The sequence below is a fragment of the Lepidochelys kempii genome, chromosome 3, assembly GCF_965140285.1.
Source record: "Lepidochelys kempii isolate rLepKem1 chromosome 3, rLepKem1.hap1, whole genome shotgun sequence".
Taxonomy (NCBI): Eukaryota; Metazoa; Chordata; order Testudines; family Cheloniidae; genus Lepidochelys; species Lepidochelys kempii.
Genome location: NC_136382.1, coordinates 151,942,404 through 151,955,792, shown reverse-complemented (window position 1 = coordinate 151,955,792; position 13,389 = coordinate 151,942,404). Strand labels below are relative to the sequence as shown.

General features: G+C 39.8%; 1 protein-coding gene across 1 annotated transcript in view; it reads right to left on the bottom strand.

Moving 5' to 3' along the window:
• The window catches only part of DNAH8 (dynein axonemal heavy chain 8), a 583,322-nt gene that overhangs the window by 83,438 nt on the left and 486,495 nt on the right, over positions 1-13,389 (bottom strand). Inside the window, exons 69-72 of the mRNA XM_078852248.1 lie at positions 13,155-13,322; positions 7,692-7,904; positions 5,043-5,180; positions 4,355-4,482 (exon numbers count right to left, since the gene is read on the bottom strand). Coding sequence (XP_078708374.1) covers positions 4,355-4,482; positions 5,043-5,180; positions 7,692-7,904; positions 13,155-13,322 — 647 coding nt within the window. The remainder of the gene's footprint in view (positions 1-4,354; positions 4,483-5,042; positions 5,181-7,691; positions 7,905-13,154; positions 13,323-13,389) is intronic.

Below are 13,389 nucleotides of genomic sequence, written 5' to 3'. Positions count from 1 at the left end.
ACTGGAACTGCATTTGCCAAATTCTGTTTGTCATCTGGCAATCCTGTACGAATGGTGCCATCTTTTCCCACAGGTGGAACTGATAGCCAGCCATAATAACTTGGTAATTTGCCACCCTAATACCAAGAGAGGAAGAAGAGAACCACCTTTCTACCTATGTAATCAATCTTCCCCGCTCTGTCTGCAGGGGAAGAATGTGCCTGTCCAGATCTTGACCTGCTGCTCGCACCAATCCCTACCAGTGAATTGGTGCAGGGTGTCTATGAACATATGAAAACCCCTCAGAGAGTATCTGAAATAATTTGTCTGCCTTCTTGGCTGTAGGCTGATAAGACTGTTTCATCCACTCCTGCCTCTTAGCAGGCTGGATAAAACATTGGTAAGGACATCATATTTTTGGAAGTAGCCCCAAAGAATGTCAAACACCTAATGAGATGTCTCCTCCAGGCACTGAATGCAAATCCAAAGTGGATACCATATGGTCCACTAAATCATGAAACGGCAGAGTGTTCCCAGAACAGGAGGAAGCAGAAGCCACTCCCACATGCTCATCTGGTGACAAATCAGGATTATAGTCTCCATCAGCATACTCCTGTACGAAAAAAGAGGCGCTATCTTCTCATCCTCTTCTTCAGACAGAATACCAGGCACCACTATCTGAGATGCAGATGCAGCTGGTGGAATCGGATCTAGGAGTTCTCCATCACTGGATCCTTTACAGATGAAACATCACCTCTCCATCCGTACAGAAGACATATGAAAAATTCCAGTGGTGACCCCTAATAAGATCATGGATTCCAGGATTGCCAGTCTTCCCAGCAACTGGGATTTGGGAACAAACCTGCAGGTGCAGGATCAAAAGAAGTGCTGAACCAGGAGGAAACAGATCTTTTTATTCTATCTAGATACAGATCTGGCCTCAGATCCACAACGGAATGCACAAGAGACAACAGACCCAGGGGGAGGGCAGAAACAAACAGAGAAAACTCTTCTTGGAGAATGGATAGGAGTCTTAGGACGAGGTACAGGCAAACCAGGAGAAAGGCAAACTATCTCTTCTGATCTTCTTTTCTCAGGCAAAGGAGATGCCAAACTCAGAACTGGCAAAGCTTATCTCTTTATCAGGACTCTCGGATTCTCACTCAGATCCAAGGAACACCCAGAAGCTGAACAGTGCACCCAGAAGCTGAACAGTGCACTTTTACTAAAGTAAAAGTCTTCTTCAGAACTAGAAGATGGACCCAGAACCAGAGCAAGGATTATGGCCAGAGCCAAAGACTTTGGATGGCACAGGATCCAATTAAATATCCAAATCCATCTTATTGACTCCTGAAACTGAGACCAGAACCAACCTTGTTTTTGTGACTGTAGAGGTTCTGTCAGAATTGGATGTAACTGATAAATCTGACTTGTGGGATCTGGCACTGCTAACAGTGGTTGTCTTTTCCCTAGACAACTTCTCCTTTGGTACTGAGACAGCCAGAGATGACAATGTGGCCCTTGGTTCCAACAAAGGCGGCTTCAAAGGCCTGACTGCTGGAGCAGTGGGAACTGCAGCTGGACCCGACAAAGGTTCTGATTTCCTGGAACCCTTAAACTGCTTTGACTTACTGAAGAAGTCACAGGAGCTGAAACTGGTGTCCTAGACCTTGGATCCAATGACTGCCCAGATCCAAAGGGTTTAGCTTCAAGAACTTCCTTAAGGAGAAGCACCTGTAATCTCTTCTGCCTGTCCTAGGGAGCTTTGGGTATAAAAGTCCAGCAGATGGAACACCCAGAAAAGAGTGGTCCTCTCCCAAGCACTTGAGTCACCTAATGTGGACATCAGATGTCAGGAAGACAGCAGGGTATGAAGCATATCTCTGGAATCCCAGCTTCTTCTTCTCTGGTTCTTCCATAACCTGGAACTGATCTAACAACCTGAACTCATTACTGAAGTACAACCCTATGATTGAAGGAAAAAACACGGACCTGAATGGACCAGAGCGCTTCACTTCCATCTAGGCAAGCACTTGGAAGGAATTGAGGTGGTAAAGGGTGCTTCATCCCCTTATCTAGCCTTATGTTCAGAAGTGCTGAGGGGAGAGTGGGGTATGAGAACACTGTAATGGACAACACATGAAAAAGGTTCTACCATTAGGCACCATTAGACTGTGCAATACCCATAAGTGGGAATATGAAGATGTGACTACATCTTTCACGGTTGGAGCTACTGCTGCACCAATCTGAGACTCCCATAACTCATGAAATCTCTTTATATTTAACATTTGATTTTAATCAAAAGTCCTCATTTAATTTGTACGATGTCCTCAAAGGAGGTGTCTATGGGAAACCATGTATCTAATAAAGTTTGAAGGTGAAATCAGAATGGCATGAAACAAATAAAAATTAAAAATATAAAAACAAAATGGTTGGGAGAAAAAGAACTGTCAATGTGTTCTTCTGTGAGAGGCAGGAAATCTCGTGGTTTAATGTTGGGGCCACCAGCAACAATACTGGACCACCTCTGAATTCCACAGATGGGAGGCACTACACATTAGTGATGAACAAGGAAAGAAGCTGTACAGCAGCATACTTCAAAACTTTTAGCCGAGAGCCTCTTCCCAATGCATAATAGGCATTTTTCAAGCCCATCTACAGCAAGGAACACAGCTGCACAAAAGGAACACTTCTTATATCCTATTTTCAGAGATGAAACCACCACTTTAAGGTAAGGTCTAATGAGACCCCAAAACAGCAAAGATCAACAAACAGCTGAAAAACTCTAAAATTTACTCTAAGACTGAGTGTATACTGTACATAAATATCTGAACTAGTTGTGAACTATTTACAATTGTTTTATGTAAAATAACATGAGAGAGAAAGGAAGGATAATGTCATGAACAAGACTTAGATTTTCATTACTCAATCGAATGATCATATCAAATAAATGGGATAAGCCTATTGCTACTCATTAACAGTTTTAATCCTGTGTAGTTAGTTGATTACATTTTTTATTTCCATAAGAAATAATTTTCTCCATAGATTCATAACCTTTGGATACCTGTGCCTGCTGGTGTACTGACCAGAAAGACAGTGAGAATTTTAATTTCAATAAGGTTCTAGCGTGCACTCTATTAGCCTCTTCCAATTATAAGCAAGTCTCCACCACATTTATTTTAAATCTAAGCTTTCCGAATGTACCTATTGCCGTTATATCTTGGTATCCTATACATAAATTACATCCTGAAAAACTACTTTAACAGTACATTAAGGTTGCAAAATCAGAACTCAAAAGTTAGGACATGCCAGAATTAAGGTTGCCTAAGCAGACAACATTATGATACAATATTTAATTGCATGGTCACGCACTATTTCAGTCCACTAAACTTCCAGCCTCCCTGGGCTGTTTGGTTCACAGACTGCCAAGCTGCCTTGCTCCCAGGCTTCCCTACACTGAGGCTCTCTGGGCAGCCCCCTGTCTAAAGCAGTGGTTCTCAACCAGGGGTACGTAGACCTCTGGGGATACACAGAGGCTTTCCAGCGGGTACATCAATTCATCTAGATATTTGCCTAGTTTTACAACAGGGTAGATATAAAGCACTAGAACAGTCAGTGCAACCTACAATTTCATATGGATAATGACTTGTTTATACTGCTCTATGTACTATACACTGAAATGTAGTACAATATTTATATTCCAGATGACTTATTTTATAACTATATGGTAAAAATGAGAAAGTAAGCAATTTTTCAGTAATAGTGTGCTGTGACACTTTTGTATTTTTATGTCTGATTTTGTAAGCAAGTAGTTTTTAAGTGAGGTGTAATTTGGGGGTATGCTAGACAAATCAGATTTATGAAAGGGGTCCAGTAGTCTGGAAAGGTTGAGAGATACTGGTCTAGAGCCCAGGAGTTTCCCTTGTCACCACTCACAGGTTTCCCTCCTCCATTCCCCCCTACACACTCCTATCATCAACGTGGGGGGGTTTCCTTCCACCCCCATCCTCTTCCATCATTAACCTAGGAGTTTCCCTCCCACCCCCTTGTCAGCCCAAAGGTTTTTCTTCTTTCTTCCTCCCATCTTATGACATAGGAGGAAAGAGCAGCAATGTGGGACAGGGAGACTGAGATGGGCTGTGGCATTAGTACATTCCTGAATCAGAATATTCCCTTTCGTGGGACATTCCAAGGCCTGAGATTTTGCTCTAATTCAGAATGAAAACACTCAGACACCTGGAATTTCCATGCAATATACAGCATATAACTAACAAAGTTTGTGCAGTGTAAATTACCTATGGAAGGGTATTTTATTGCCAAATAGTGTCTTTGTATTTTATAGACATCTTGCTCTTTTGTTGAACAGATACTATACCTGTTAATCTGCGTTTTAAACTCCTTACTTTGCTGAGTCCATCTAACTTTCTCTCCACTCAATCCATCTATAAGTGCAGAGGCTGCTTGCATCTTTCTCCTGCACACATCTGCATCATTCAACAGGTCCTAAAATTGGACAAGTTTTCCAGTCTCATTAAATATTCAAATTCTATTATTCAAAGACCTTTACTATATTTACAAAATTTATAAACTATTTTTTCTCAAGAATACTTACCCTATGCATGGAGAGATCAACCAAAAAAAAAAAAAAAAAAAGGAAAACTGAAGAAGTCGAGATCTGAGTCCCCTACTGGATCTTCAGAAGGCACTAGACCCTGAATGAACATGCAGCTTTTATTGGTTCCTGGTCCCAGTGTTTCACACAAGTGGCTTTTAAAATAAACAGGTTTCCTAGCTAAGTTTTAAAACCTTCAGAATTAAACTAAGATAAGCAAAATGCTGTTGCATTAAAAATCACCTTTCTATAAAGGGCAAGTAGTTCCTGAGCCATTGCATCATAAAGAAGAGGGGTTAAATGAAGCTCATTTGTAGTAATTACACATTATTCTCCAATTTATCTTTCATTGTATTCTGAAAAGATTGAACCAGTAAACACAAACTATATAACGCTTTAAAGTTTCAGTGTGCAAACCATTTTTTATATTCATACAATATTTTTATCTCACCATTTTCTCCTTCATTGCTGCATCAAATTTTGCCTGTACTTTATCCAGTTCAGCTTGTTTCTCATCTAATAATGCCTGAGCCGTGGCTAACTCTTCATTAGCTACTTTCAAACGTCCTTCTTGTTTTGCTAAATTAGACTAAGAATAAAGCATGGTTAGACAATAATGGCATACAACAGAAAATCTGTTATTTCAAATCTACTCCATTGTTAGTCAACCGGGACAGGAATACAAATCTGTGCACAATATCATTATTAAATAAACACCATGAAATATGTATTTTAAATTATTTCCTTTTCCAAACAATGTCACTTAAATCCATATTTTTAAATCTCTACTTATGATATTTGTATTAGCATAATAATGTAAGAAATTGGCTTCCTGCTCCAGGGTGCCAATTTTAAAATAATATTCTGGTCTGGGAAGATGTCAGATGCCTCACTGAGCAAGACAGAGGCATGTTGAAAAGAGCACTACAATCAGACTCCTGGAAAAGAGAACATCCCTGGGGCTTTGTTGTTCAGCTCTGTTTTACTTTATTTTTATAATTCATGTTTTCTGCAATGGCAGCTAATCATGAGTTTAGGAGATTTGTCAAGGATAACCTAACATTCTTGAGAATCATAGCCGTAGGCCAATAAGCCACTCAATTGTGGCCAAGTAGATATTTTTACTAATGACAGGGAAACTTTTTAGTCATTTTTCTTTAGATTATCAGCCTGCAATATACTGTTGCTCTTCCCGGATGTGATATTTCTATCAATGACTGCAAGATTACTGCTGAAGTTTTGAAATCACTGTGCAGTTATCCCTCCATATTAGATTCTAAAGAATTTTTAGAAAAGAAGACCTGTAAGCTGGTAAGCTATCTCACTGGCGCAGAAAGGAACCAGTCTCACACCCAAGTCCATTTCAGGTCCTTGCCTCAGGGGACAATTGATTTTTCAAACACAAAACTCAAGAGTAACATCAAAATAAAGTAACTCCTCTGATCAACGAGGGCTGCGGCACCAGAAGCTTTTCCCTTGCCTATCTCAACCCCTGGAAAAAAGAACACTCTTTCCTTAAATTCCCTGCTGATATATATGACATTCTTTCCCCCATTTTGCCTGATTACAATTATTGTCTTAAGAAGAAAAGGAGTACTTGTGGCACCTTAGAGACTAACAAATTTATCTGAGCATAAGCATAAGCTGTAGCTCACGAAAGGTTATGCTCAAATAAATTTGTTAGTCTCTAAGGTGCCATAAGTACTCCTTTTCTTTTTGCGAATACAGACTAACATGGCTGCTACTCTGAAACCTGTAGTTATTGTCTTGTGTCTCTAGCTTTAAAGTATTCCTCTTGTGGGTTTCTGGCTTTAGTATTATAGCTGGAGCACAGTAAAAACAGGCAACTTTAATTTAATTTACTGAGATGGTGCTTAATACTAAAGCTTTTGGAGCAGAAGCGCTTGATACTGTGTGCCACTGGTTACAGCAATGAAAGAAACTTCTAGGGAGCAGACTGACTGGAGGCCTGGATTGGATCAAGATTACTAATGATTTTGCTCTGTAAGCTAGACCAAACATTATGCCATGCGGGAAGTCAAACGAAAACCCTATTGTTCAAAAGAGATGGAACTGATTCAGCAAACTGATGCTAAATATCAAGGCCATTGATCAAGGAAAGGATCATGCTAAAGTAGCATATTAGTTCAGGATTGTCACTGACAAGGGCTCTGTAGTCTCTGCCAAAAATGTGATATGAATCAAATTACTTCTTTTCCTTTTTTCAGATGTTTTTGAAGATGATCTGGGATCCATGATTAAAACAAGAAAAAGCAAAATCGCTCACACAAATGTCATGCCTAAAGTCACTTTTATAAAGAAGATTTTGAAATTTCTTTCTCAATGCCCTCAAAGCCAAAAGAAAACCACCACTATGGGAGTGTCATGGCATCCCAAACATAAATTGTGTTCTTTGTCAGGGAAATTTTGCATGCATAAAATGCACCTTTCAAATCCTGATTTCTTATCACTTTTAATTATAATGGTCTAAAGACAAATAGGTCTGAAGAAATTAAGATTTCTAAAATAACAAAATTGGCTACTCACTACTAAATTCAGTTAAATTAAATTAAGAAATAAACAAGAAAAAGCCTTCCTCCTATTTTGAAGGAAACATGGAGAAAAGAAACAATTTCTTTTGAAAATCCAGCAGTCCCAAGATTCATAGGGTATGTCTACACAGCAAAGCAAAACCTGCAGCTGGCCTGTGCCAGCTGACTCAGGCTCATGGGGCTCAGGCTGCAGGGCTGTTTCATTGCTGTGTAGACATCCCGGGCTCATGCTGGAGCCTGCGCTCTAGGACCCTGTGGGATATTAGAGTTTTTAACATTTCAGAGACCTCCCTGGCATGTAGCAGATACAATTTCATGCGGGAGGTTAAGATTACTCTGGGTCTTTGATGGAGGGAGAGTGAAAATCCATTTATTCAACACATGACTATTTTCAGCCAATTTAGAAGGTTTTTTTCTTATTCATAACAACTCTTGATATGCCATTTTTAATGGACCAACCCTGATAGTATATTTCTGCTACAAAATAAAACAGTATATGTATTTAAATTCACTAATTGCAAGTATCAAAACCAAAGATTATATTTTACCTTAAGAGGTAACACTTCTCTGTTAATTCCATAAAATGTTGCCATGGCTAGTGTCCAAGACAGGAGTCCTGCCACATTACCACAGACCTTTTTACCATTCTCAAAAGTATAGTCCTCCATGTTAAAATAAGGCTGTAGTAATTCTACTGTTTCTTCATTGATACTATCCTTAGCAAATTGTTGGAGACTCTGCAGGAATGGACCACTCATAAGCTGCAAAAACAAAACAAAAATCAGCTTTAGTAACTATTTGATATTCTACATTGAAAAGTTCAATCTTTCATGATTGAGTAATGTTTGGAAAATGACCCTAAAGTACAGAAGGAGCAATCTGTTGCACTTAATATGAAGAGGAGAAACTTTATTGTACTAACTCCTCCTACATTTTTATTTAACTAGTCTTTCAACTGTTTTAAAATTAAGAGAGGTTACTTTCCAGTAACTGTTCCTCAAGAGTCACCTCTGTGCAATCCAGCTTGTGGGACAGTGGCCCCTGGTGATGAGCTCAAACTGCTCTCTTCAAAGACATGGCTTTTGGGGGGTACATGAGTGATCCCTCATGGTAGTGAGCGATTGGTACCCCCATCTATTTAAGTAAGTGCAGTGCCTCAATCATCTCAACTCCTTCTCTTGAGCCACTGAGATTTGTCTATATGAAGAACTCCAAGGTACAGGAGACAGTGGGTGCAAAGTGTGAATGCACAGAAGTAATTCTTGAAGAAATTAAGGTTATTCACCTATAACCAGAGTTCTTTAAGATGACCTCTGCACATTCACACTCTGGGAATGTACTGGCGGTGCAGCTTGGACAATAGAACCTTTTCATAGTAGTGCCTGTTGGACAGCTGGAGCACAAGAGCAGTCATCTACTCCTTGTTCCTGAACAAAATAAGTAGTTTTTAGATGGAGCTTGATAAGGTTATGAACATGATTATATGATATGATTGACTGTGAAAGCTTGGGGCTGGCTCAATGACTCAGAAGGTCCCTTCCAGTCCTACATTTCTATGGATGTTCTGAGAGAGAGGCTATAAAAGGAGAAGTGCCCTGGCCCTCTCCTTTCCTTCCATCACCTCCTCAGATCTACAGTTACAAACAGGACTCTAAGAAAGAAGGCAAGGAGGGCAGGGTGTGTCAATGTTCAGAATCCATTTTGAAGAACTCTGATTAATGGTGAGTAACAGTCATTTCTTCCTCAATGCCTCTGCACATTACCACTCTTGGAATAGTGTGATAAGCAGTACTCCGGTCTCCAGATAGTGGGACCCTGAGTCTAGTTAAGCAACTACTGTAACAGTGCCTTACTAAACTGAGAGCGAATCTGGATGTCAGACTTAGGGAGTAGTGTTTTGTAAAAGCAAGAACTGAGCTTTGTTTCTAACTTTCCTCTATACAAAACCTAACCCACTTAGACAGACACTGTGATGTAACTGATTGTCCTTTATTATTATCCCAATAAGAGATAAAGCATCTTGATGATTTCCTAAATTCCAGGCACCAATTTAAAAAGAAAGCTAAAGCTCTCTTGGCATCTAAGGGTGTAACTTTGTCTCACTCGAATGAGACTGAAGTCTGTGAAAAATGCTGACAAATTAATGGATTGGTTGAGATGGAATTCTGTTACCACCTTGGGAATAAATGTAGGGTGTGGGCATAGGACCACCTTATCTATGTGGAAGACTGTAGACGGTGGGTCATTCATAAGAGCTTGTTTGCTCTTACAAAAGATGTAATGGCCACAATTAAAGCTTTCTTCACTGAAAGGTGAAATAAGGAACATTCTCCCAATGTTTTGAAAGGAATTTCATGATCTTAGTAAGTACAAGGTTGAGATCCCATGTTGCTTGGTTCTTCAACTGGAGGGTAACATTCATTAGCACCTTCATGAATCTCTTAATTCTGTCATGGGTGAATATAGTCTTGTTATCAGTACATGGAGCACAGAAGTAGTTGCTAAGTGCACCTTTACAAGTGATAAGAAAATGGCCCACCTTGATTATCATACACATTTTAAAGAGAGTGGTCACTTTGGATGGGCTATTACCAGCAGGAGAGTGAGTTTGTGGGGGGTGGGGGGGGCGGAGGGTGAGAAAACCTGGATTTGTGCTGGAAATGGCCCAACTTGATGATCACTTTAGATAAGCTATTACCAGCAAGAGAGTGGGGTGGGAGGAGGTATTGTTTCATGGTCTGTGTGTATATATAATGTCTTCTGCAGTTTCCACAGTATGCATCCGATGAAGTGAGCTGTAGCTCACGAAAGCTCATGCTCAAATAAATTGGTTAGTCTCTAAGGTGCCACAAGTACTCCTTTGCTTTTTGCGAATACAGACTAACACGGCTGTTACTCTGAAACCTGTCATTTTACAAGTGATACAGACAGTCCTATGGATTTTAAATAAAGCAGATACTCCAACATAGAATGGATGGAAACTAATGCTGGGTCTATGTTACCTGGGACCAACATAGCTACAACAACACTGCATACATATTATTTGCTCAGACAGAAAAGTTTTTCCATTTAAGGTCATAGCATCTGTGGGTTGACTGTTTCTGGCATTTAGAAGGATATTTCCAGGTCTGTCAGATCCCTATGGCTCATATTGTCACCTGAAGATATTGTGGGTCTGGGTGGGAAATCTGACCATTCTTCTGGATCTGTGGTTATGGGGAGAGACAGGTTCCTTGTAATAGTTGTAGAAGGTCTGGAAACCACAGCCTTACCATTGTGGAGTCTCTGCTTTGGGTGGGAGCTAAGTCACTATACACCTGTCTAATTCAAAGCCCCATGCCCTGACAATGCGAGGATCAGCATCTTATGGTAACAGGACATAGGTCTTGGTATCAAATCTCACACCTTGGAAGAGCAAGGGTTGGTGGCTTCTGGCTGTACCAGAGAAACCAGATGGTTAGAGCCTCAATGCTCTGCAATTCCTCACCTTGGGAGAGGAACAGAAGAGCTAGTTGCCAAAATGAAGTCACTACTGCATGAAAACTAATACAATTTAAAGTATTAAACTGAATTATCAATTTAAAGTATTAAAATGATCATGAGAATCTGAATTTCGAATTTGGTCAACTGCCAGAGGCAGAAAATTCTGGTGGACTGAGATGAAGGATGGAGCTTAGTCCAGGAACCTCTATCAACAACACTGTACCACCTTTGAATTCCACAGGTGGGTGGCATTACTCATGAGTGAGAAATGAGGAGCGATGCTGTGCAGTAGAATGGGGACATTTAAACAAGGCTCAGGAGAAGTTGCCAGAAGTGGTACCTGCCTTGAGAGAACAGGGAGCAGAAACCTGGGCTCCTAATGATGACCAAATCACGAGCTGGGCAGAAGGGAATGAACTCAGTAGCTAAAGCCCAAGACAACGGGGAACTAGTGCTCCCAGTCTGGTGCCACTGTCATGGACTTTGCTATAAGAGACCACTATGCCTGCCTTAAAAGGGAAGGGAGCTTCTTGTCAGCCTTGAGAGAGAACAAGGATGAGTTGGACGCATCACAATTTTAGCATCATGAGTCTACCACTGAAAGAATCTGGGCACAGCTATTAGAATTCCAAATTATCTTGATAAATTAGGGAATTGGTCTGAAATAAATAGGATGAAATTCAATAAAAACAACTACAAAATATTACACTTAGGAAGGAAAAATCAAACAACTGGTTAGGCAGCAGTAGTGCAGAAAAGGATTTGGGAATTATAGTTGATCACAAAATGAATATGAGTCAACAGTGTGATGCAGTGTGAGCCAAATATCATTCTAGGATTTATAAGCAGGAGTGTCATATGTAAGACATGAGAGGTAACTGTTCTGCTCTACTCAGCACTGGTGAGGACTCATCTGGAATAGCGTGTCCAGTTTTGTGCATGAACAAATTGAAGAGAGTCCAAAGGAGATCAACAAAAGTGATAAGAAGTTTGGAAAACTTGAGGAAAAACATGTTTAGTCTAGAGAAGAAAAGGCTGAGCCAGGACATAATAACAGTCTTCAAATATGTAAAAGGTTGCTATAAGGAGATGGTGATCAATTGTTCTCCATGTACACTGAGGGTAAGTTTACAGCAAGGGAGGTTCAGGTTAGATATTAGGAAAAACGTTCTAACTATAAGGATAGTTAAGCACTGCAACAGGTTAAGAGGACGTGGAATTCCCATCTTTGGAAGTTTTTAAGAACAGGTTAGACAAACACCTTTCAGGGATGGTTTAAGTATACTTAATCCTGCCTCAGCATGGGGAGGATGGACTAGATGAACTTTTGAGGTCCCTTCCAGCCCTACAGTTCTATGATTCTATTATCTATGTTACTGTTTGCTCATAAAAATGGTTGACCTCTTCAGGAGGCACCAAGGCAGAAGATAAACCGAAGAAAGCATAGAAGTCAGTCTGAGAAGGAGTGCAGCTGGACAAGGAGACAGTATCTTTGAAGCTGATGACTAGTCATTTTGTCTAGCATGTTCAAACAGCTATGAAAAAACCTATTGGTCCAATGTATTCAATAAGTAGGAGCAGAGTTCAGATCTCTCAGCTCCCAGTTCCATGACTCAACCATAAGGTCAACTATACTATCCATTCCCTCCCCCATGCTTTGTGATGTTTAGTTCTTCCAGTAAACCTAATCTTCATCTGGTATGCATAGCTCCATGGAAGTCAATAGAGCTACACTGGTTTACACCAGTTTAAACTCCTCTCTGTTCTCTTTTCATTCCTATTTTATATTGTAAGCCTTCCAGGGCAAGGGTATTGGCCAACATTTTCAAATGTAGGTACCTTAGACCTGGTCTACACAAAGTTTTTTTACTGATCTGACTATGTCAGTTAGGTTTTTATTTATTTTTTTAACCAAAATAGTTATACCGATAAAACCCATAATGTGGACGCAGTTATACTAACATAAAGGTTTCTTATATTGGTATAGCTTCTTTCCATGTGGGAATAAACTTTACCAGTATACACATTTATACCAGTATAACTGCATTCACACTAGGGGGGCTGTATCTGTTTAACTATACCTGAACATCTAAAGCAGTTCAACTTTTGTCTGTAGACAAGCCCTAAATAAAAATACCCTGATTTTCAGAGGTGCGAAGCACCTAGAGTTCCCAATAAAATTAACTAACTGGTTCAATGTCAGACAAAATTAGAGCTACAGAAATACTACATTTCCTCACTTATTCTTTCTTGCAGTTTTACTCTGAAGGATTGAACAAAGCCCTTTATGTGTCTGTTCATCAAAACTTTAATCAACACACTTGCCACTAAGGACATAGCAAAATTTGTGTTATCAAGCAGAATTTGTTTGCATATTTATGCTGCTCTAAAAGCTTATATTTGTGTTCATGTTTTAAGGATGTATGTCCCTATTTTGAATAAAGATTTAGCACCATAAAACATTGATATTCATTTTTTTTATTGTTTTAGAAAATGTTCAAGACTTGCTGCCTGGACATTCTACTTACTTTTAGTGACTCTCCCCAGGATGGTTTGCAGCAAGCCTTTTCTGGATCCTGTGTCACTGCGTCTATTTTCTTTTGGAACAGTAACAAACAGCAATCCATAATTCTCATGATTAGATGAGGGGGTTTCGCAAGTTTCCGAACCGTAGCAATATCCACTGGTTTGATAGTCTATATCGGGGGGGGGGGAAAGTGGACTTATTGCTTAGTACCATTTCATAGATTTTTTCATTCAATA